This window comes from Phocoena sinus, chromosome 9 (genome assembly GCF_008692025.1).
Source record: "Phocoena sinus isolate mPhoSin1 chromosome 9, mPhoSin1.pri, whole genome shotgun sequence".
In the NCBI taxonomy this organism is placed as follows: domain Eukaryota; kingdom Metazoa; phylum Chordata; class Mammalia; order Artiodactyla; family Phocoenidae; genus Phocoena; species Phocoena sinus.
The window spans coordinates 6453660-6477388 of record NC_045771.1 but is presented as its reverse complement, the minus strand read 5'-3'; the positions used below and the strand labels follow the sequence as shown (position 1 = coordinate 6477388).

At 43.3% G+C, this 23729-nt stretch overlaps 1 protein-coding gene and 1 pseudogene across 3 annotated transcripts; both read right to left on the bottom strand.

Moving 5' to 3' along the window:
* Positions 1 to 730: 730 nt before the first annotated feature.
* LOC116759724 lies at positions 731 to 8446 on the bottom strand (annotated as a pseudogene).
* Positions 8065 to 20312, bottom strand: LOC116759400 (GTPase IMAP family member 5-like). Of its 3 annotated transcripts, XM_032643117.1 has the most exons (4): positions 16246 to 17267; positions 14447 to 14514; positions 12245 to 12293; positions 8065 to 10328 (listed from the first exon to the last, which is right to left on the bottom strand). In XM_032643117.1, exons 1-4 carry the CDS (start codon positions 16496 to 16498, stop codon positions 9442 to 9444), a joined length of 1257 nt encoding a protein of 418 aa, XP_032499008.1. In that variant the 5' UTR covers positions 16499 to 17267; the 3' UTR covers positions 8065 to 9441. The 3 variants fall into 3 exon arrangements, with proteins under 3 accessions (XP_032499008.1, XP_032499010.1, XP_032499009.1); XM_032643119.1 differs by lacking the exons at positions 14447 to 14514; positions 16246 to 17267 and adding an exon at positions 20280 to 20312; XM_032643118.1 differs by lacking the exon at positions 14447 to 14514 and having other exon boundaries at positions 16246 to 16453.
* Positions 20313 to 23729: the final 3417 nt, after the last annotated feature.

Here is a 23729-nt window from a genome sequence, read left to right as displayed (position 1 = left end):
AAAGCAGAAACAATGAATTGGGAGATTGGGATTGACATATATACACTAATATGTATAAAATGGATAACTAATGAGAACCTGCTGTATAAAAAATAAATAAAATTCAAAAAAAATCATCTCAAAAGACAACAAAACCAAACAAAAACAACAATAAAAAAACCAGAAACAAAACAAAGATGACACTGTTACCAACCCAGGTCCTTGGACACTTTAATCAATAGAAACTGATAAGAAGCCAGATGAGAAACTCAGGCAAAGTTTTATTGGACTCGTGCTACAGCAGGAGGGAGCAAGAACAAGAAACAGGGGCCCTTGCTCACTCTCCAAGGAAGGCATGCTGGTCCCTTAAGTGCGGTGAGGGTAGAGGCAGATCAGTGGGTCGGGCTGGAGGGGTGGCTTAGGTGGTCTGCCCTCCCCCTTGGTGATGCTGTGTGCAGGGATCATGCCAGTACCCTACTCAGAAGTGTATCGTATTGTTCATAATTGCCCCGACTTCGACCGCACATGCATGCAGTTATTTTTACTTCCTTATAGTTTCTTTGTGTGCTGTTGCTGCAGTAGTTGTTTGTCCAGGGCCAAGTGCAAGCACTCTGGTAAAGCGTCCCAGGTCCCAACCTATCTCAACAGCATAGTTTCAGATACATAGTCCTATACAGAAATCAAGGAAAGGACAGACCGTCTAAGGAAAATATCAAAAAGACAATACAAGGAGAGCAGCCAGACAGCTGGGTCAGGGTTCTTGGCTGGAGACCTGCTTTGAGTAGGTTTCTTGCAGATATTTTTTAAAGGCTGTGGGGTTTTTCCAGAGGTTGCCAGCATATGTTCAAAGGGCTATGGGTGTCGGGTTCTCCTAGCAGGCTCTGCATGGAGAGCAGAATGGTCCTGACATCGTACAGGATGGACCACTTGTCCTTCAGGATGTTCAGACAGATGTTACCCTGTGTGTCCCCGATGGGGTGGTAGCAGGGTGTGAGGACCGTCACTGTGGTGGACACATAGCCCCTGGGAAACTCCAGGGAGAGCATATACCTCAGGTCTTCATATACTGGCCAGCTGTGCCATGGATGGTCCCCACCCATTTGAAAAAATTGTCTGCTTCAGGGAAGGTAGAAATTCCTCTGTCAGATCAGACATTCTGAGGGTCGTCAGCTCCTGCCATAGCCTCTTGCCTCTGGAGGCCCAGGCAGTGCTGCTAGGAAGATAGGAGCTGCGGGGCTGCGGTGCCAGTTCTTTGTATGCATGGCTGTGAGTCAAAGCTATGGAGGGAAGAAGGGGCTCATTGATGCTCTGAATCTAAACAGTAACATCTGGAATGTGAATAGTAGTTCAAAATTTATTAACACGCTTACTATTTTGTCTTTCTAAGCACGTGAACGTGGGTCAAGTCTGTCTGAGGCACCCATCTGTCCTTAGGGAAGTAAGGTATGTTTAGTTACAAGAGAAAAGCAAAGAGAAAAATCAAGGTAACATTCAGATTCAAATATTTAAAAAAATGGGTTTGCACAAAGCCAAAGGCATTGCAAGCTAAGGTTTTTCTAAGGCTGTCAGGGGTCGTGTTTGGTGGCCTAGGCACTGCAAGAACATATCAAAATATTTCAGTCTCATTTGTCTTCCTCAAAATGTGCTCTGGGGCTTCCCTGGTGGCGCAGTGCCGCCTGCCGATGCAGGGGACACGGGTTCGTGCCCCAGTCTGGGAAGATCCCACATGCCGCGGAGCAGCTGGGCCCGTGAGCCGTGGCCGCTGAGCCTGCGCGTCCGGAGCCTGTGCTCCGCAATGGGAGAGGCCACAACAGTGAGAGGCCCACGTACCGCAAAAAAAAAAAAAAAAAAAAAAATGTGCTCTGATTTCAACTGTTTACATTATAATATGTTCCTTTCTTAAAAAAATGAATGAACTAAGGAATTAATCCAGCTACCTACTACTTAATTCCTTCCAGTACAAAAATCTTTTAATGATTTCTAGGGCTTCTGATATTTGTGTTAGACTTAAAGTTTTAATGAGTGATAGTTTCTGAAAAATCCATGTTTTTTTCCTTACATTTGTGAGTTAAAACAGATAGTAAAAGTCTTGAGGTTCAATCTGAGAATCAAATTCCGTATGAATAATCGTATGTAGGTATAATAATAACCTCTGGTTATTGGGGCAGCCTGCTCTCATACCTACAACACAGCATACGTTTTACATTCAAGTTCCTTTGTGTTTAAAAAATAAAATTAAAAATGTAAATATAAAAAATACGACTGTAAAGAAGATTGGGGACTTTTTAAAATTTAATTTTTGAAGAGAAAAATACATTCAAATGATTCAAAATTCAAAAAGTATGAAATTCTACTTCTGGATATTTATCCAAAAGAATTTTCTTTCAGGTTTATTGAGATGTTATTGACATATAACATTGCATTACTTTAAGGGATACAGCATGAGAGTTTGATACATGTATATATTGCAAAATGACTACCCCAATAAGGTTGGTAACACCTCCATCACCTCACATAATTACCTTTTTTTCTGATGGCGAGAACATTTAAGATATACTGTCTTAGCAACTTGCAAGTATATAATACAGTGTTGTTAATTATAGTTACCATGCTGAACATTAGATCCTCAAAATCTATTCATCTTATAACTGAAAGTTTATATCTTTTGACCAACATCTCCCCATTTCTCCCACTCCCCTGGGCCTTGGCAACTACCGTTCTGTTCTCTGTTTCTATGACTTCGGCTTTTTTAGATTCCACATATAAGTCATATCACAAGTATTTGTCTTTCTCTGTCTGGCTGTTTTCCCTTAGCATCATGCCCTTAAGTTCCATCCATGTTGTGATAAATGTCAGGGTTACCTTTTTTTTTTAATGGCTGAATAATATTCCATTGTATGTTTTTACCACATCTTATTTCATCCATCAATAGATACTTAGGTTGTTTCCGTATCTTGGCTATTATGAATAATGCTGCAATGAATATAAGGGTGCAGATATCTCTTTGAGATCCTGATTTCATTTCTTTGGGATATTTACCCAGAGGTGGGGTTGCTGGATCATATGATAGCTCTATTTTTAATTTCTTGGGGACCCTCCGTACTGTTTTCCATAGTGGCTGCACCAATTTACATTCCCACCAATAGCACGCAAGGGTTGCCTTCTCTCTACATTCTCGCCAACACTATTTCTCTCTTGTCTTTTTGATAATAGCCCACTGTAACAGGTGTGAAGAGATATTATATACTATATATATGTATATGCAATGGAATGTTGTTCAGTGATTAAAAAAAAGAAGGAAATCTTGTTAAAATGCTACAATATATGATGAACCAGGAAGACATTATACTAAATGAAAAAAGCCAGTCACAGAAGTACAAATACTATGTGATTCCACTTATATCTAAAGTAGTCAAGTTCTTAGAAACAATAAGTATAAGAGTATTTGCCAGGGGCTAGGGAAGGGGGAGATGGAGAGTTGCTGTTCAATGGGTACAGAGTTACAGCCATGCAAGATAAAAAAGTTCTAGAGTTACAGCCATGCAAGATAAAAAAAGTTCTAGAGGTCTGTACAACATTGTTCTTATAGTTAACAGTATCATACTATACCCTGAAAAATCTGTTAAGAGGGTGTATGTCATGTTATGTGTTTTTTACCATAATAAAAAGTTATGGAAAAGCCTATATTAAGAGATTTGGGTTCTACCTTGTCCACCCGATTCTCCCACAGTTCTCTAAAATTAATCACTTTATTTCTTGAGTATATTTACACTGTTTCTTTCTGCAAATATAAGCATATCTGAGTATATATTCTTAATTTATTCTCCTTTTTAAACGTAAAAAGTGGCGTACTATTTTTACAGCTCCACATCTTGTTCTTTTCATGTAACAATATGTCATGGAGATCTTCCCATATCAGTATCTAGACAGGGGGTTATTTTTTCACATGTCTCAGTTGATGGCCCTTTGGGGATTGTTCCAACCTTTGCTATTTGAAATAACATTGCATTCTTTGCTATATTTCCCTACACATGTGTCATGCAGTTTTGTATTTTCACTAATGAAGTACGAAGGCACCTGTTTGTCTCATACTTTCGAGTTTTGAAAACCAAATAGGAGAGAAATCACATCGAAGAATTGTTTGATATGCCCTTCTTTCCATGTGAGTGGCATTAAGCCTTTTTTCATATGTTTAGTATATTTGTTTTTCTGTTGATTCTCTTTATATTGTTTTGTCCATTTTTACAATGGGTTGTTGGTTTTTTATTTTTCAATTTCCTAGGAACTCTACATGTTAGAGAGACTAGACATTTGCCTATTAGATGAGTTACAAATACTATTTTCTAGCTTGTCATTCAAATTTTACTTTAAAAAAATGTTCTTTTTAACGTTTTAAATTTATTTATTTATTTTTAGCTGTGTTGGGTCTTCGTTGCTGCTCGCGGGCTTTCTCTAGTTGCAGCGAGCGGGGGCTACTCTTCGTTGTGGTGCGCGGGCTTCTCATTGCGGTGGCTTCTCTTGTTGCAGAGCACGGGCTCCAGGTGTGTGGGCTTCAGTAGTTGCAGCACGTGGGCTCAGTAGTTGCCACATGCGGGCCCTAGAGCTCAGGCTCAGTAGTTGGTGCACGGGCTTAGTTGCTCCACGGCATGTGGGATCTTCACGGACCAGGGATTGAACCTGTGTCCCCTGCGTTGGCAGGTGGATTCTTAACCACTGTGCCACCAGGGAAGTCCCCCAAATTTTACTTTTGTAATGTAGATATGTATCACTATTATATAGGCAAATTAATCAATAAATTTATCCGTGTGTTCTGGGTTTTGAGTCACCATTAGAAAGACCTTCCACATGTACAGATTACATGTAGTGGAACACTTTTCTGTTACCTTCTAGGACTTTAAAATTTTCCTTTTTGCTAACATTTAAATCATTTATTCATTTGTAATATATCCTGGTGCTTATCAAGCATTTATCTTGTCTTTCCTGCATAAACTATACTTCAGGTTACTAAATACATGAAGAAGGAAAGAATATCCTAATAGAAATATTCTAGCTACTTAATGAAAAAGAAATTTTAGAATAGGATATCACCTTTTTTTTTTTTTTTTTTTGCGGTACACGGGCCTCTCACTGTTGTGGCCTCTCCCGTTGCGGAGCACAGGCTCCGGACGCGCAGGCTCGGCGGCCATGGCTCACGGGCACAGCCGCTCCGCGGCAGGTGGGATCTTCCTGGACCGGGGCACGAACCCGTGTCCCCTGCATCGGCAGGCAGACTCCCAACCACTGCGCCACCAGGGAAGCCCAGGATATCACCATTTTTAATACCTATTAAAATAATGGATCTACACAATGATCACCAATGAGTGCTAACATAAAAAGAGGGAAAACCAGACGTTGAGTACCCCCTATGGAAATATAAACTATCATCTCTAAGTAACATTGTAAAAAAAATTGAACTTTATTCTGATCTGTCTGATCAAACTAACCACAACTAACTTCCCGTTTACAAAAACGATGAGGCAGAGGAACATGTTAAATGACATCACAACGATGTAAGCAGCAAAATTCAGAATGTGGGGAAATCTATAGTACAAATGTCTAGTGTCTTCGATTAATACTTGGCATAAAGAAGAAATGAGGGAGGAGTCTTCTGGTTTCGTCTATGATGGAGTAACTCGTGTTATTATTTACCTTTTTCCATTAACAAGCAGAAAACTAGAGAAAGATATGCAGGCAGACCTCTTTGTATTGTGCTTTGCAGATATTGTGGTTTTTACAAATTGAAGATTCGTGGCCACTCTGCGTGGAGCGAGTCTATCAGTGCCGCTTTTCCAATAGTGTTTGCTCATTCTATGTCACATTTTGGTAATTCTCACAATATTTATAACTTTTTTCAATATTATTGTATTTGTTATGGTGTTAATGGGAGCAATCCATAAACAGTCTACAATAGGAATAGAAAAGAGTTTTATCTGAGCCAAACTGAGAACTATAGCCTGGGAGACACAGCTCCAAAAGCATTTGAATTGTGTTCTGCTACTACAAAATGGGGGGCTTATAAAGGCAAAAATCGTAAAATTACATAATTATTTGTCAAGAATTATAATTGGAGCTGGCAAGAAGTAAAGGTGCTTGTTAAGCAAGGTTTGGTTGGGGGACCAAAATGGTTTCATAGTTACAAGGGGGACCTTGAAGCCATAAAGATGCAGCTGGCAGTGGCTAGCAGGTATATTTTGAGAACAGCTGGTGGTATCCTTGAGTTTGATACGTTTCAGCAGATTCAAGTTCTCAGTGATGCAAGAGTGTGTCTGAAACCACATCCACGATGGCCACCCGGCTCCATTTTGAATACCTGAACCACAGTCATTCCATTTTTATTTTTATTTTTGTTTATTTATTTGTTGGCTGCACTGTGCAGCCTGTGGAATCTTAGTTATCCGACCAGGGATTGAACCCATGCCCTCTGCAGTGGAAGTGCAGAGCCCTAACCACTGGACCACCAGGAAATTCCCTCCATTGTGATTTTTAAATGCATTCTTTTCTTTAATGGTTAAAGCAGATGTACAATGTACATTTAATACGCCACAAAACAGGCTGTTCTAGCTAGCATAAAGTTCAAGTTAAATCACGTATAAGCCAGAATGACTTCCCCATGCCCCCTTCCATCACAGTGATCTGTGATCAGTTGTCTTTGCGATTACTGTTATAATTGATTAGGGGTGCCACGAACTGCACCCATGTAGGACAGTGAACTTAACTGATAAATGTGTGTGTTTTGACTGAATTATAGGTGGTACCAGAAGAAGAGAAAAAGGAAGGGTCTGAGAAAATATTTGAAGAGATTATAGTAGAAAACTTCCCTAACATGGGAAAGGAAATAGTCACCCAAGTCCAGGAGGTACAGAGAGTCCCATACAGGGTAAACCCTAGGAGAAACACATCAAAACACATATTAATCAAACTAACAAAAATTAAATTCAAAGAAAAAATATTAAAAGCAGCAAGGGAAAAACAACAAGAACAAAACACACAAAGGAATCCCCATAAGATTATCAGCTGATTTTTCAGCAGAAACTCTGCAGGCCAGAGGGAGTGGCAGGATATACTTAAAGTGATGAAAGAGAAAAACCTACAACCAAGATTACTCTACCCAGCAAGGATCTCATTCAGATTCAATGGAGAAATCAAAAGCTTTTCAGACAAGCAAAAGCTAAGAGAATTCAGCACCACCAAACCAGCTTTACAATAAATGCTAAAGGAACTTCTCTAGGCAGGAAACACAAAAGAAGAAAAAGACCCACAAAAACAAACCCAAAACAATTAAGAAAATGGTAATAGGAACAAACATATTGATAATAACCTTGAATGTAAATGGATTAAATGTCCCAACCAAAAGACACAGACTAGCTGAATGGATACAAAAACAAGACCCATGTATATGCTGTCTACAAGAGACCCACTTCAGACCTAAGGACACATACAGACTGAAAGTGAAGGGATGGAAAAAGATATTCCATGCGAATGGAAATCAAAAGAAAGCTGGAGTAGCAATATTTGTATCAGATAAAAAAGACTTTAAAGACTGTTACAAGAGATAAAGAAGGACACTACATAATGATCAAGGGATCAATCCAAGAAGAAGATGTAACAATTATAAATGTTTATGCACCCAACAGAGGAACACCTCAATACACAAGGCAAATGCTAACAACCATGAAAGGGGAAATCGACAGTAACACAATAATAGCAGGGGACTTTAACACCCCACTTACACCCATGGACAGATCATCCAAAATGTAAATAAATAAGGAAACACAAGCTTTAAATGACACAATAGATCAGATAGGTCTAATTGATATTTATAGAACATTCCACCCCAAAGTGGCAGAATACACTTTCTCCTCAAGTGCACGTGGAACTTTCTCCAGCATAGATCACATCTTGGGTGACAAATCAAGGCTTGGAAAGTTTAAGAAAATTGAAATCGTATCAAGCATCTTTTCTGACCACAATATTATGAGACTGGAAATCAATTACAGGAAAAAAGCTGTAAAAGCCATACATACATGGAGGCTAAACAGCGCGCTATTAAATAAGCAAGAGATCACTGAAGAAATCAAAGAAGAAATAAAGAAATACATAGAAACAAATGACAACGACAACACAATGACCCAAAACCTATGGGATGCCGTAAAAGCAGTTCTAAGCAGTTTGAGATTTCATCCATTCTGTAGCCCATGGATCAAGGAGTAATTTTGACTTTCAAGTATTATTATTTAGGAAATACATTTCGTAAAGCTATAGCTGCCAGAGATAGTGATTCCTTTGACGGATCTGGGCAAAGTTAATTGAAAAACTTCTGGAAAGGACTCACCATTCTAGAAGCCCTTAAGACTATTCATGATTCACGGGAAGATGTCAAAACATCAATATTAACAAGAGTTTGGAAGAAGCTGATTCCAAACCTCATGGGCGACTTTGAGGGGCTCAACACTTTAGTGGAAGAAGTAATTGCAGATGTGGTGGAAACAGCAAGAGAACTAGGATTAGGAGTGGAGACTGAGATGTGACTGAATTGCTGTAACCCCATGATAAACTTTACCAGATGAGGAGCTGCTTCTTATGGAGGAGCAAAGACAGAGGTTTCTTGAGATGGAATCTACTCCTGGTGAAGGTGCTGTGAACATTGTTGAAGTGACAACAAAGGATTTAGAATATTACATAAATTTAATTGATAAAGCAACAGCAGAGTTTGAGAGGACTGATTCCAATTCTTCTTTCCACCCATTCGTAGAAAGAAGTTCTACGGTGGGTAAAATGCTATCAGATGGCATTGTGTGCTACAGAGAAATCATTTGTGAAAGGAAGAGTCAATTGATGTGGCAAAGTCCACTGCTGTCTTATCTTAGGGAATTGTCACAGCTGCCCCAAACGTCAGCAGCCACCACCTTGATGAGTCAGCAGCCATCACCATGGAGGAAGACCCTCCACCAGCAAAAAGATTATGACTCACTGAAGGCTCAGATGATGGTTAGCAGTAAAGTAATTTTAGACTCAGGTATATACATTGTTTTTTGGGCAAAATGCTATTGCGCCCTAAACAGACTACAGTGTAGCATAAACATAACTTTTATGTGCACAGGGAAACCAAGAACTTGGTGTGATACTTTTGATAGTCACTTCGTTGTGGTGGTCTGGAACCAAACTTGCGATGTTTCCGAGGTATGCCTGTGTAAAAGAACTGTTTCCAGACATTGGACAACAGCCTGTTCTGGACTGATCTATGGATGGGTCAGGTGGATAGAAAATAAAAAGCAACTGAAGAAAATGGATGGTGTGTCTGATGCAAGGAAGGGAAATTGAAAGTGCAATTATGTAAAAAGCAAATAAAGTTCCTTATCAACATAGACAAAGGTACTGACTCTGAAAAAATGGAAGCTGATGGCAGGTATCATCTGAAAATGCTCAGCATCCGTGAGTGCTACACAAGCTAATTAAAATGGCAACAAAACTCAAAAAGCATATAACAAAAAGAGCAAATATTCCGATGTGAGAAACGATCCAGTGTTTGACTCGCAGGAGCGCCTTGAAGGCGCGGTTTCTCTGGGCCTCTTTCAGGTCTTGCTTTTGCTTTGCAATATGCGACGACACCTCGGCCAGGTAGCGCACGTGACCTTCTCCATGGGGGTCGCCCCCGCCCTGCTGGAGCCGCTGTGCATCAAAGAAGAGGTCGTTGCTGAGGCAGGCGCCCTGGAGCTCCCTCTCCAGCCCCTCGACCACGGCCATCAGCTCGGCCAGCTGCTTCCTCTGCTCGTCCCCGGAGGCCCGGTTGCTGAAGGCGCAGTACCTGTGCCCGCACTCCCGGACCAGGCCCCTCAGCCTGACGTTGTCTGTGTTTGCTACGTAGTCATGCAAGGATCCGTCCGCTAAGTCCTCCTTGCGGGTGAAGAGGATGACCGTGTGTCTCAGGGCTCTCGCCCCAAAGACCTCCTTCACCCTGGTCACGGCCACCACGTCCTGCTCTGTGAAGCGCCCCAGCTGGGTCACCAGCAGCAGCACGTGAGGCCCCGGGGCCGAGAGCAGGTAGCAGTCCCCGATGTCCTCGTACGCCTCTTGGTCCTGGGCCCTCGCCTCAAAGATGGGGGGCGTGTCCACCACCAGGACGCTCCTCCCATCCCACGTGCCCGTTGCGCCCTGACACTTCCTGGTCACCGACTGGGCTGCCAGCCTGGACTCAAACACTGGCTGGCAGAGGATGCTGTTCCCGGTGGCACTCTTCCCGCTGCCTGTTTTGCCCACCAGGATGATCCTCAATGAGGACGAGGCTGCAAGCAGCTTATGTTCTATCCCGCCTATAAAAAAAAAAAAAAAAGAGTTTTTCGTGTTTTACTAAGTCAGTGATTAAAAAAAAATTTATTTTATCTTGGAGTTTAGTTTATGAGCAATGTTGTCTTAGCTTCAGGTGTGCAGCAAAAGAATTACTCTATACATACACGTGTATCGATTCTTTTTCAAACTCTTTTCTCATTTAGGTTATTTCGGAATATTGAGCAGAGTTCCCTGTGCTATACAGTAGGTCCTTGTTGATAAAGTTAGTGATTCTTAAGATTTTTAGGTCACGGACCTTTCATGGTATCTCATGAAAGCTATGGACCTCTCTCCCTGCCAAATAGTGATATTTAAATACATACAAATGTTTGCATACAACTTTAGGCGACTCTTGACTGGCAGGAAGCCACACTGGGAGCCCGAACTTGGACCCATAGCCAAGAGTAAGAACTGCTACACTATAAAGGATGCTCCAAGGACTTCATCAGGACCAGGGAAAATACAGCTTTCAGAAAGCTGGTCCCTGAGCTTCTCCAGGGATGGTGCTTAGCCCAGTTTCATGCTAAATAAATGTGAGATTAGAAAGAGGCGGAGGATGAGAAGTCATCAGTGAGAAACTATGATCACCTCTCTTTCACCCACCAATTAATTCCCAGGTACACAGGCTGCCAATCACATTCATCTGAACCTTGGGGGTAAAGGAAGTCTCAGATGTCAGAGCTCCAGTGACCTACCACCGAGGACCAGCTGAATGTCCCCGGGTTTCCTCTTTTTGGGTGGGGAGTTGGATGTTTGGATGTGAGCCTACAGAAGGCTTGTCGTTAAAGTCAAGGACGGAGTCTTGTGACGGGACACGCTGTCCCAGAACATACAGTTTCGATGGTAATACTTGGAATTAATGATGGAATGTTTTGGTTTAAAACTGTTTGCACCGTAACTGCTTTTATCGCTAACCGCCTGACTTGGCTGCTGTGAAATTGAGCTTTTCTTGCCAGCATAATGTGAACAGGAAGACGCTGGGTTCTGGATGGCCGACCTAATAGTTCAAAATTAGAACGAACATCCTGTTACCCTGGGATATAAAAACCACACCCGTACAAGACTCGGGGTCTCACCCTGCTTTTGGTGAGGCCCCGATCGGTTTGCACTTTTGTGCGTAATAAACGCCTATCACTAATCTACTTTGGATTTGCACTGGATATTGGTGTTCTGTCTTGGTTCTGATTCCTCTCCGAGGGAAGTTCGCAGGTGTGTGCGAGACCGCAACAGTCTGACAGATGACCCTGGATCGGTGGCTGAGGAAGAGATGATAAGACCATCATGTATGAGAAATACATGCTTTGGAAAGATCGTCAATTTGGCTGATAGAATGACAGGAAATTAGAACAAAAGTGGTGCTGTCGAGGGTGACCCTGCATCAAGAGCTAAAATCTTCAAGGGATGAAGAGAGCGAGAATCCGAGGATGCCTGGAGTTCTCATGAGCTCAAATGAATTAAGTTCATTTTCGTCTCCTAAAATCTGTTATTGTTATTCCTGTAACTCTGTGTTGGTTCTTCCCTTTCTTAAGTATCCTGGATTTTTTTTTTTTAGCAAACACGATCACTAAATCTTTATGGGGAACTTTTCCTCTTTTCAGTTGAGTGCAGGCAGGGAAGGATATCATTTTCACAATTTGTTTCCAAGTCCCCCGACTTCTGACTTGAAGTTTCATTTCCTCATTTCCCATGCATCAGGGCACAGGGGAGAGCTTCACACTCGGGTGTGTGTGGCTGTGATGATGGTGGGGAAGATAAGAACATGGTAGCTGCCTTTTCTTCTGCAGTGGAAAATAACTGGGTTCCTTTTCTGTCACTGTGTTTGAGGTGAGGGAAAGAAGGAGAGAAAACAGTGACTCTTCCCTGATGCCTAGAGCTCTTGAGAATTTGGAGGCTTTCTTACCTTCAGCCATAGTCCCGTATCTGCTCCTCTGAAGCCCTTCCATTCTCTTCTGGAATAAAAAAAGGAAAGGAATAAAAAGCAGGTGTCCATATGGGACTTGGTGAGGCCTGAGAACATCTCCAATTCAGACAGCCAAGAATAATTATCCTTAGATGAGCCGATTCCATCGCTAATATTTTAACTTATATTTTACTTTCAAATATCCATATATAACTTTAAGCAAGCCAGGTGACGCTATGTTATATTAACACAATGAACTCCTGCTTTTTCCTCATCCTATAGGAAAGCATGAAATGTTTGAAAACAAGTCAGTTGATTATCTCCCCTCTACCTGAAAAGGCATGAAATAAAGAAAGTCTTCTTCTATGGAATGAGAAGCAGGATTTTGTTTATTGTTTTATTATCACTATTGTTATTGGAATCAAAGTAAGCAAACTTGCTAGACTAGAGAACAAAAATTGCCTTGCTGTAAATGACATTGGCTTGTTCGAAGTACTGGCCATTTCCAGCCCCAGAAACTCTTTGTACCAGATGGATATCCCAGTGGCAAGGAGGAAACTACAATGTACCTTCCAATGGGAGTGTGGAATTGGGGAGCCAGGGCTCCTTTGAGCACGGACATGAGAGGATGCAGTAGAAGACGGAGGAGCACGGCCACCACCCTCCCTCCCCTCTGAGCAGCTGGTGGAGAGAAGCTGGTGCCATGACTGAGGGCCAGAGTCAACATTCAGGACAAATTCAAGATAAATTCATTTCCTGCTCAGTTTTAAACCACATGTCCTTCCTTGTGGGTCTCCCAATAACCACTTAAAAATTTTTCCGGTAGATATACCCAGAAATTGGCAAAACTATGGGGATAAATGTTTCATTCAGATGAGACATAATATTGTGTCGTTCTTCTTGGTGCTAGAAAAGGCGAGCATTAGAAAAGGCAAGCATGCAATGTGCCACTATAATTAAGATGATCTCCGAGACTGTATTTTATTTATTCAGTTTTAAAGATTATGCAGTTCTGAAACAAACATTTTAAGGGGAGAAATACACAGAGTAGTGAAACAAATGCCCACTAATTGCAGTGAACAGATCTAAGTATTTTGGCATTTTCACTGCTGCTGTTTGGTTTGACTGAAAAAGTTAAAACATTACACATATAGTTCCATTTATTTATTTTTTGACTCCCCCCAACCCGTCTCATTCTCCCTCTTCCCTTCAGAGGCAACCAATATTCTGAGATACACATGTATGTATAGGTAATATATAGTACTTTTTGGCATCTTAATCTTTTATGCCAGTGACATTATTTATGTAGCATTTTATCCAACTCAATTTTATTAACAAACACTTGGTGTGCCAAAATACGTGCTTGCTACTACAAACAACGCTGCAGAAGAATCCCCCTACACGTCTCCTTGTGCACATGGACGATTTCTCTGGGATATATAGTTTCCACCTGACAAGATACTGCCAAATATGTCTCCAAGAACCATGTGCTAAGTCATACTGGCAGCAGCCATGGGTGAGGATCCCCCAAATCTTCACCTACGCTGGGTGATATTAGACTTTTCATTTTTTGGTCACCCTGATGGGCACATACTAGGATGTCTTAATTGGTTTAAAGGTGCATTTTATTGATTAACATTGAATTCAAAACGGTTTCCATAGTTCACTTGCTATTCAGGTCGATTCTGTTATCTCTGCCTCTTGCACATGTTTCTGTTCACTCAGGAGGGAAGGACAGAAATGGCCCTCATTAGGGAAACCAGCCCTTGTCACATCCTCAGAATTTATTAAGGCAACTTCCTTCCTTCCTTCCTTTCCTTTTCCTTCTGCACCACTTTCCTTTCCTTAAGCCCAGAGAAGAGCATCTTCCTCACCACGTTCTCCCACACGCTGTCCTGGCCTCTGGTAAATAACACTCCAGCTTTTGCTAAAACTGCTCAAATCCTCTGACATCTTTTCTACTTCAGACGGCAGTTGCTATATATTGGAATCAATATATCGATGTGGTAAAGCCGATGACGACAGTGGTGACAATGTTGATGATGAACTTTACCATGGTAGTAATCCTCTGTGCAGCCATTTGTAATTTTCAAGTTTCTTTCATGTCCATTCTTTGAATCGTTCTCCTAAATTCCCTATGATGTGATCAAGATAGGTATTAAAGTTTCCATTAAAATATTAGGAAACTGAGTCTCAACTGACCTGCCCACGATCACACAACTTCCATGGAGCTAAGACCAAAACATGGCTCGTTTTGCCTGTGTATTCTCCTAGATTTATCAGGGTGGAGAAGAGATTATACAGTCAATGAACCTCTTGGAACACCACATACCATGCTGCCATCCATGGTCAGGACATAAACTGAGGCAGGCAGGCTGGACGCTTACCCTAAAACTAACAAAGAGAACTGTATTGCAAAATCTTGAGTGCACAATTTCAAAGAAAAAAAAGAATTATTCAAAGGTAAAATCGCAGGGCCAGAAGTTGCTCGGAATGGAAGTATCTCAGTTTAAAGCAATCTGGTGTTTCCCCATGACTTGATGATCAGTGTGACCCCAATGGAGCTCTGTGGCCTCACAAAAGCCAGTCGAAGTTCAGGTTACATTAGCAGAGGCGCGCACGGTCCTCCTGAACCGTCTTCTGAGTGGGTCAGGCTGCCGGGGGAGACACGTCCCCCCGAGGAGTGGATTATTTTGGACAGATACTAACAAATAATAAAGTGTGCAGAGGCTAGTCAGAAAGGATATTGATGGAGATGCTAAAATGAGTCATAGAATATTAAAAGGACAGAATCAAGCCTAAGAAAAGATCGGGAAACATCCTAAACTCGAAGGAATGTGACACGTGTCAATCACATAGTAGACAGAAGAGGGAGAATCGGGAGTGGAGGCAGATTTCTTCTCCACAAGGAAAACCCTTTTAATGTTCCCCCAGGCGGGATCAGGAGCCATGAGAGAGTCGCGGGCAGTATGCGGGCAGAGATTATAAGAGTATCTGACAGGAACAGCAGGACGATGTAGCTTAGGTAGGAGGTTGAAGCCAATGAGCATATAATGTACCTCCTGATTTGTACATTGCACGAACCTGATTTTATCTTGACGGCACCTTACTTTATCAAACCATTGGAAAGCAGGCTCTCTCATGCTGTTTTAGGAAAGATAAAAATATTTTCTGTCTTCCTGATTCATATTCTCCTTCGCCCATCTGCCCCCTCCCTCTGTTTCCTGGTATCACTTGTGTCAGAGTTCAGCATTGTGATTTCATAACGCGGCTCTCACAGGAGCTTTAGCAAAGGGTTGGTTCCTGTACACGCTGGAATCTGTCTGCCGTACGGTCGAGTTCGACATCGTGTCGGAGGAAAAGTGTGGGTATTTGGGGGAGAATGGGCTGGTTTGCAGAAGATCAATGGAACAATGTTCACTGAGAGGTTCCGTTTGGAGCGCGTGGCTCAGTGAGGGCGGGAACATAATGACCCCGAACTTGTCCTGTGGAGCCCTAGGAATAGACTCTCGGTACCCAGGCCTCTGCGGGTGTGGTGCTTGTCAGGGATGGGGCGGGGCTGGTACGGGGAAGTTAAGAGCTAAAACTGAGACGTCCGCCCCACCTAGTTAGGGCACCTGGTGAGTTTCAGTTTTCTCATCTGTCAAATGGGATGAGAATCTTAGTGAAGCTTTATGAAACCCCGTGAAGCTTATGAAAGTCAGAAGAGCTAAGAAGTAGGCAACTAGACGGAAAAGACCTCCACGCTGTGGAAAGCTGTGGGCCGTGAACACGGGGTGAGCGGTTCCCGAAGCCGCTTCCCTCCCGCTAGGAATCCGCGGTTGCCCATAACGCTCACCATCGGCGCCCCGTTTCACTGATGGGAGAGCCCAGAAGTATGGTAACCGGTGTCAGATCCCACGAGAAATCAGTAGCCCTGACTCAACCGCGGCCTCCAGGACGCGCCCCCCCTCCCCGGGCCTCCACCCAGGACGCTGGGACCCCCGCCGGGTTCCCCTTACCAGGCGCGGCGCTGCGGGCTGGGTGCCGGCGGGTCGGCGCGAGAGCGCGGACGAAGGTTCCATGGAAGGGGTGCAGGGCAAGAAGGAAAATGGGGCTAACGGAGTGCACCCCCTGTCCCCGCAGCTGGGGACACCCCCTCCGGATGGGGCGGAACTGCTGCTGCGGAAACTGGAGAGCAGCGAGTTCGGAGCGCGCTGCCCCCCTAATGGGATGCTTCCTGTCGGAGCCCGCGAGCCCCTCGCCCACTCCCATTTCCTCTTTAAGACGTGTGCAAAGAAGTGATGTTTGGAGCGTGAAAGAGAAGAACACGGGCCCCAATCCCCCCAGTTCCCCCGTTGCTAAAGACCCCTGTTGCCTCCGCGGGCGTGTCGTGCTCTCCGGCCACCATTCCCGGAAGATCAACGTTTCATCTCTCCTGTTGAGTCCAAGTACCTCTCACTCTAACACAGACCACGCTGACCTGAGTCTCCCTGTGAAAGCACCTACAAAGAGATCTACTGAGAAAATTAGTTATTTTCTTTGGCACAGGAAAGAATCACTGGCTTTTCAGGAAGGAGGACTTCTCTACCTTCGTGGAAAGCTGGAGCCCAGATGTAGAACAGGTTAGAATGGAGCCTTCCCCCCTTTCCAGAAACTCCCCAGGGCTGGAGGCAGAGAGTGACTACCCTTGTCTTTTGTTTCTTGGGGTTGGGTGTCTCTTCTTGGGGGTGTGTGTGTGATGTTTGAGGAGTGGTAAGCAGTTCTCTTCAGCGTATCCATGAGCTATTTCGCCAGCATGTGGAAGAATAGATCTTAGGTGTTTTCAGATGTAGTAAATCAAGGTATATACACGAGTTAACACTATTTCCAAAGTAAAAAGGAGTGCCTAAAATTAATGGTTTAAAGAGTGAAAGGAAATGTAAAATAAATAAGAGTTGGGCCAAGAATGAGCTTGAGTGTTAGGTATAAAGATAATTAAGACCCCAAATAATGATTAAAACAAAATACATCATTTTGGAAGATAACTACTTAAAATAAAATAGAGGTAAAAGACAAATTTAGAAAAAATCTCAAAATATTTTATTGCTGGAATAAACAAGCACAAATGCAGTTGTATAAGAAAAGGCAAACATTGCCACTAACAGATGAAGGCTCCCAGGGCACCAAAAAAAAAAAAAGACCTAACACCATACACAAAAATAAACTGAAAATGGATCGCAGGCCTAAATGTAAGGCTGGACACTATAAAACTCTCAGAGGAAAACACAGGCAGAACACTCTTTGACGTAAATTGCAGCCAGATATTTTTTGACCCACCTCTTAGAGTAATGAAAACAAAAATAAACAAATGGGGCCTAATGAAACTTCAAAGCTTTTGCCCAGCGAAGGAACCCATAAACAAAACAAAAAGACAACTCTCAGAATGGGAGAAAATATTTGCAAACGAGGCCACCGACAAGGGATTAATCTCCAAAATATATAAACAGCTCCTGCAGCTCAGTACCAAAAAAACAAACAGCCCAATCAAAAAATGGGTGGAAAAAAAAAAAAATGGGTGGAAGACCTAAATGGATATTTCTCTGAAGAAGACATACAGATGGCCAACAAACACATGAAAAGATGCTCAACATCACTAATTATTCGAGAAATGCAAATCAAAACTACAATGAGGTATCACCTCACACTGGTCAGAGTGGCCATCAACAAAAAATCTACAAACGGGGCTTCCCTGGTGGCGCAGTGGTTGAGAGTCTGCCTGCCGATGCAGGGGACACGGGTTCGTGCCCCAGTCCGGGAAGATCCCACATGCCACGGAGCGGCTGGGCCCGTGAGCCATGGCCACTGAACCTGCGCGTCCAGAGGCTGTGCTCCACAACGGGAGAGGCCACAACAGTGAGAGGTCCGTGTACCAAAAAAAAAAAAAAATCTACAAACAATAAATGCTGGAAAGGGTGTGGAGAAAAGGGAACCGTCTTGCACTGTTTGTGGGAATATAAATTGATACAGCCACTATGGAGAACAGTATGGAGGTTCTTCAAAAAACTAAAAATAGAACTACCATATGACCCAGCAATCCCACTACTGGGCATGTACCTGGAGAAAACCATAATTCAAAAAGATAAAATACATGCACCTCAATATTCATTGCAGCACTAATACGATAGCCAGGACATGGAAGCAACCTAAATGTCCATAGACAGAGCAATATGGGTAAAGAAGAAGTGGCACATATGTACAATGTAATATTACTCAGCCATAAAAAGGAGCAAAATAATGCCATTTGCAGAGATGTGGATAGACCTAGAGACTGTCATACAGAGTGAAGCAAGTCAGAAAGAGAAAAAAGCAAATATCGTATAATATTGCTTATATGTGGAATCTAGACAAATGGTACAGATGAACTTATTTGCAAAGCAGAAATAGAGACACAGGTGTAGAGACCAAACATATGGATACCAAGGGGGGATGGGGGTGGGTGGGATGAAATGGGAGATTGGAATTGACATATATACACTAGTATGTATAAAATAGATAACTAGTAAGAACCTACTGCATAACACAGGGAACTCTACTCAATGTTCTGTGGTGACCTAAATGGGAAGGAAATCTACAAAAAGAGGGGATATATGTATACGTATAACTGATTCACTTTGCTGGAGACCAGAAACTAACACAACATTGCAAAGCAGCTACACTCCAATAAAAATTTTTAAAAATAAATTTAAAAAAAGCTTAAAAAAAAAATGAGTCTTGAATCATAGCCTAGCTCTGGCTTCCCCAAGGACCTACAGGAATTCCTCTTCTAGGAAATTCAATCCATTGGGTATTCTCTGGAAAGAGTGGTGGCATCTGCCCGGCCAGGCAGTTGAATATTGAATATTGTACCAGAATATTGAATATTGTACAATACTGAATATTGTACGAGACTATGTAAGAGGGTATGCATTGTTTGAAATCTTCTGCTTGGCAAACTCATCATGGCCAAAAACAACTCTCGTAAGTAAGCCAAATATGAACCTCTTTAGATAAAATGAGAGCAGATCCAGGCAACTGGGCATGGAAATATGAAAGAAACTTCATCAGTACATGATCAAGGAATTTTTAAGCTTGAAGAGATAAAAGAAAAGGTGAGAGGAGATGTATGTGGTTGATATGAATATATATACATATATATTCACTTAGACAGTTTTTGAGAAATTTTGGTATTTTGACTCTGTATCTGGTTAAGGAAACTCTTCCTATAGGACAGTGAGGAAAAATAAATTCCAGTTCTGATTTGTCATGTTTTACCCTTAGAAAGTCACTTGACTCTCAGTAGATTACTTTCCTCTTCAAATAAAAGGCTGTAAATTATCTGTCATCCACACTGGGCAGAGCTGGACCGTTTTTGACAACTTCAGTGGCCTCAGCCTTACTTCCCCAGATACCCTCTTACCGAAGATAGGCAGGAGGGGCAGTGGGCCTCGCTGTGAGGGCTGTCTGGTGTCCCACACCCTCAGTCTGAATCACAGCCCCACCCCCTGCCAGCCGTGTAACCCTGGGAAGATGCTTAATCTAAGTGCTAAACCTCTTCTGCACAAATGGGATCATTAATGTAGCACCGTCCTCATAGGGCTGTTGGGAGGATAAGATGAGACCGTCTCTTCTTCCCTCCCTCTTTCCCCCCTCATCCTCTCCTCTCTCTTAAACCTGCTGCCTAATAAGATACCTGGTTAACCCTCCATCCTTGTTCCCTAACACCTTCTACCTGGTGAATTATGTTCCCTCTAGTATATAGTTGGATTCCCTCTACAGCCCCTTCTGTGGAGATCAGAGGAGGTTTATTCATTTTACTTTGGGAACGGAGGTGCAGGTTAGTCAAAGAACTCAATATCTCACAGCAGGTCAGGGGCAGAGATCTAGGTCAAATGCCAGCCCCAGGGCTCTTGCTGTTTCATCCCAGCATCGAGAAACCTCTGGGGCTTCCCTCCATTCAGTGTTGAGATAGCCCATCCCCCTTACTACCCGGAGCTCACACCTGGGGGCAAACACGCGTTGTGAGACGTGTTCTTACCATAGTCATTTTCTTCATCTCTTGCTGCTTTCTGTCCTCTCATGGTAAACTGAAAGAGTCCCAAACACCATTTGTTCAATCATTCATTCATCAAATGAGTATAACTACCTCCAATGTGTCAGGCAAAATCCAAAGAGCTGGTGACACCACAGTGAAAATGTCCTAGTTCCTGCCCTCTCTGAGCATCAGAATTTAGGGAAGACATTGGAAGAGCCTGGCCTGGGGCTGGGATGATACTGTGAGAACACTTGGCGAGCTTGTTTTGTCCTTCAGGACCTTGAAATGCACAGAGCAGAGTGCATTTGACAATACTCTATGTCAATGAGTAAGCTTTAGATATTAATTTTCCCAGGTAATTTTATGTTAGTGACATAAGTGGTAGACAATGAGTTTTCCCAGGAGATTCAGCGGCCAGGGGTGGGGTGGGGGGCTTTGGAAAACCCTGAGAACAAGAAAGTTTGCTCACTGACTTAGGACCTACCTTAGGTTTGTTGGCCTGGGAAACAAACAAGAAGAAAATTGGAATTTTGTTTTTGGAAATCGGAACACAGACATATTTCCCAAACTGGTCTGGAGAGCTCCTGCTCTCAGAAAACCACATGATTTGGCTCGTCCTAATATGTCTAAATAGGGAGAGATTGGGATGCTCCCTTCCAGGTTTTTATGTTCTTGCCTCAAACCTGAGGCTTCTCAAAGTAAAGTGAGCTTACCCACTCAAACATTATTTAATGCAATTAAACATTCTGTGGTTTAGTTTGCCTGATCACACGAGTGCCTGAACACGAGAGCACAGTCTCCCCTCAGTCTACTCCAGCCTCATTCCCACCTAATCCGCTCCCCAGTCAGCCCCTCCACAAACAGCAGATTGCAGGGCCTTTTCCAACCCACCTTGTGGACCATTCGTCCCACCACACACTTCTGCCTGAGTCCTGTCTGTGCTTCGACGTCCATTTCAAATTCTACCTCTTCATGTCGCCCACCTGGTTCCTACAGGTAACTGTGTTCTCCCCCTATTGGCACCAACAACGACGCAAAAACAAAGGGAGAGGTTGGCTGAGTAACCTGTCTCTGGCCAAAGGACTCAGACGGCAGGTTTGCCTAGAGCTCAAGCCAAAGCTCTCCGTGTTTCTGCAGTAACTCTCCTGCCGCCGCCCCCACCCCCCGTTACCCACCCCACCCCTGTCACCCCGCCCCCCGTTACACCCCATCCAAAGCTTTCTGTAAAGTTTACCCCAGGGGTAAATCACATAATATGATTAGTTTATTTTGTGTCTAGAAATCAACAGACTCCCATAATTGACACCAGAGCAGAAATGAAGAAAGAGCCCACAAGGTTCAGAGCCAAGAAGAAAACTTTAGCTAAAGCAAGATGTCCTTGTCAAAGCTGGAAATGAGGAAGTGGGTTATGGGGAATCCACAGAACTCTCGAATAGGTGACTGGACTTTCCATATCATTTGAAATGGGGGTTAAAATCATTTAAAATAATTTTCAAGAAGGAGGTGAGCTCCCACTGCAATCTGGGACGACAAATGGTTCTTAGTTATTGAGCTACGTAAAACATGTAGAATCCTGGGCTTCCCTGGTGGCGCAGTGGTTGAGAGTCCGCCTGCCGATGCAGGGGACACGGGTTCGTGCCCCCGTCCGGGAGGATCCCACATTCGCGGAGCGGCTGGGCCCGTGAGCCATGGCCGCTGAGCCTGTGTGTCTGGAGCCTGTGCTCTGCAACAGGAGAGGCCACAACAGTGAGAGGCCTGCGTACCGCAAAAACAAAAAACAAACAAACAAAAAAACATGTAGAATCCTGTATTCGGAATCCTCTGAAAACTCAAAGTTCATGTAGTTTAGTGCCTCTCAGATTTGCTGTTTTTCAGAATTACTTGAGTGTTCTTTAAAAATGTCCATTCTGGGGGGACCATGCTCAGAAATTCCGATTTATGAACCTGATGTATCTGATGTAATCAGTCCACAAATCAGAGTTTGGAAATGAGCTATTTATTCAGACCCCTTCACTGTACAGATGATGAAATTGAGGTGTCCCTGCAGCTGGCGTGGGAGAGACCTGAATTAGGGAGCAGACGTGTAAGGGATCATACAGGGAGAGGGGTTGAAGACCTAGTTCTGTACCTCTTAAATTTCTGGAGGGTTCCCTCCTGTGGGACAGAGGGGACAGGGAGAATCTGGGGGGTGAATTCTGATGGTATCCTGACTCACCACATTGTAACTTGCTCTGAAGTTAGACTGCTTTCGGGGCCACAGGAATATCTTCTGTCTGTGCTGAAAATGCCATTTGGGCAATGTTGAATGCCTTTTAAAATGTATTTTATTCCTAGATGTGGTTCCAGCACACATTTCTCTCACTGTATGGAGGGAGTGTGGAAGGAGACAGGAATGTGTGTCCTCCAGACTGGAGAATATGCTCATAAACCTTCTTTTGAACTTCCTCTACTGGAAACTTGTGACATCTTTACAAATCCGGACGCCCCATCTTAACGGCTCTGGCTTTCACTTACTCACATGGTGCCTGGTGGAACCCAGGTGCTCACACAGTAAATGCTCTCACAGCCATGTTCCTTCTGGTTGGTTGCAGCTCCTGTCCCTTGCCGGGGCTCACTTTTCCTGGTGACAGACTCTGACAGGTGATCTGAGAAAGCCCTGATCTCTGCTTTCCCCTTGGTTGTGAGTGTTACAGGCTGTTTTCTCCCAGTGTGCACAGAGGAAGTCTCAGACCTTTGAGACTCAGAGCTCTGGAAAGCGCAGAGGGAGGGTTAGGTGGTGATGACGACTTAAAGGGACAGGAACATTCACTGTGGGCTTAAAGCATTTCCCTTACAAAACCTCCCTCCTGGTGTGACTAATGTGGTGTGTGTCTCCAGCAGGGCCCCTCGATACCAAATATCTTGTCATACCTGAGGAAGGGAAGGGTGTTGTAGGACCCCGAGGCCTGACTCTCCTTCTAGAACTGTTCAGTGATCTAATCTTCAATGACTTTTTACCCTGTAGGCATTTCCCCCCCATATCAAATAAGTCCAGAGAGCCTCCTGCCCCAGAACAAAGAACATGATAGCTTTTCTCAACAGCTGTCCATTGACTGGACATCCATGTGGCCAGGGCTCCTCTGGGGTCAAGTCTGTCAGAAAAATCCAGAAGCAGAGTTTTATCTGAGCAAGGAAGTCTCAGCTACTGAAGGACTTGAAGCCAGCCGGTATGTTGAAGATGGGTACCTTTACACAATTCCTAAATTAGCCTTATGAAGAGGCTTAGTCTGTGCTGGTGTCACCCATTCTAGTTGTTCTGTCTTCTCTCAAGAGGGTCATGAGAGTGAGGTCAGCAAAAGAGCCAATGGTGTGGTGAACAGGCTACAAAAGGACTGGCCCTAGGACTGGTCAGGTCACCAACCTAACTCAAACTTTCTGGAGTTGACTGTCCCTATGTGTGGGAAGGAGGGCTGT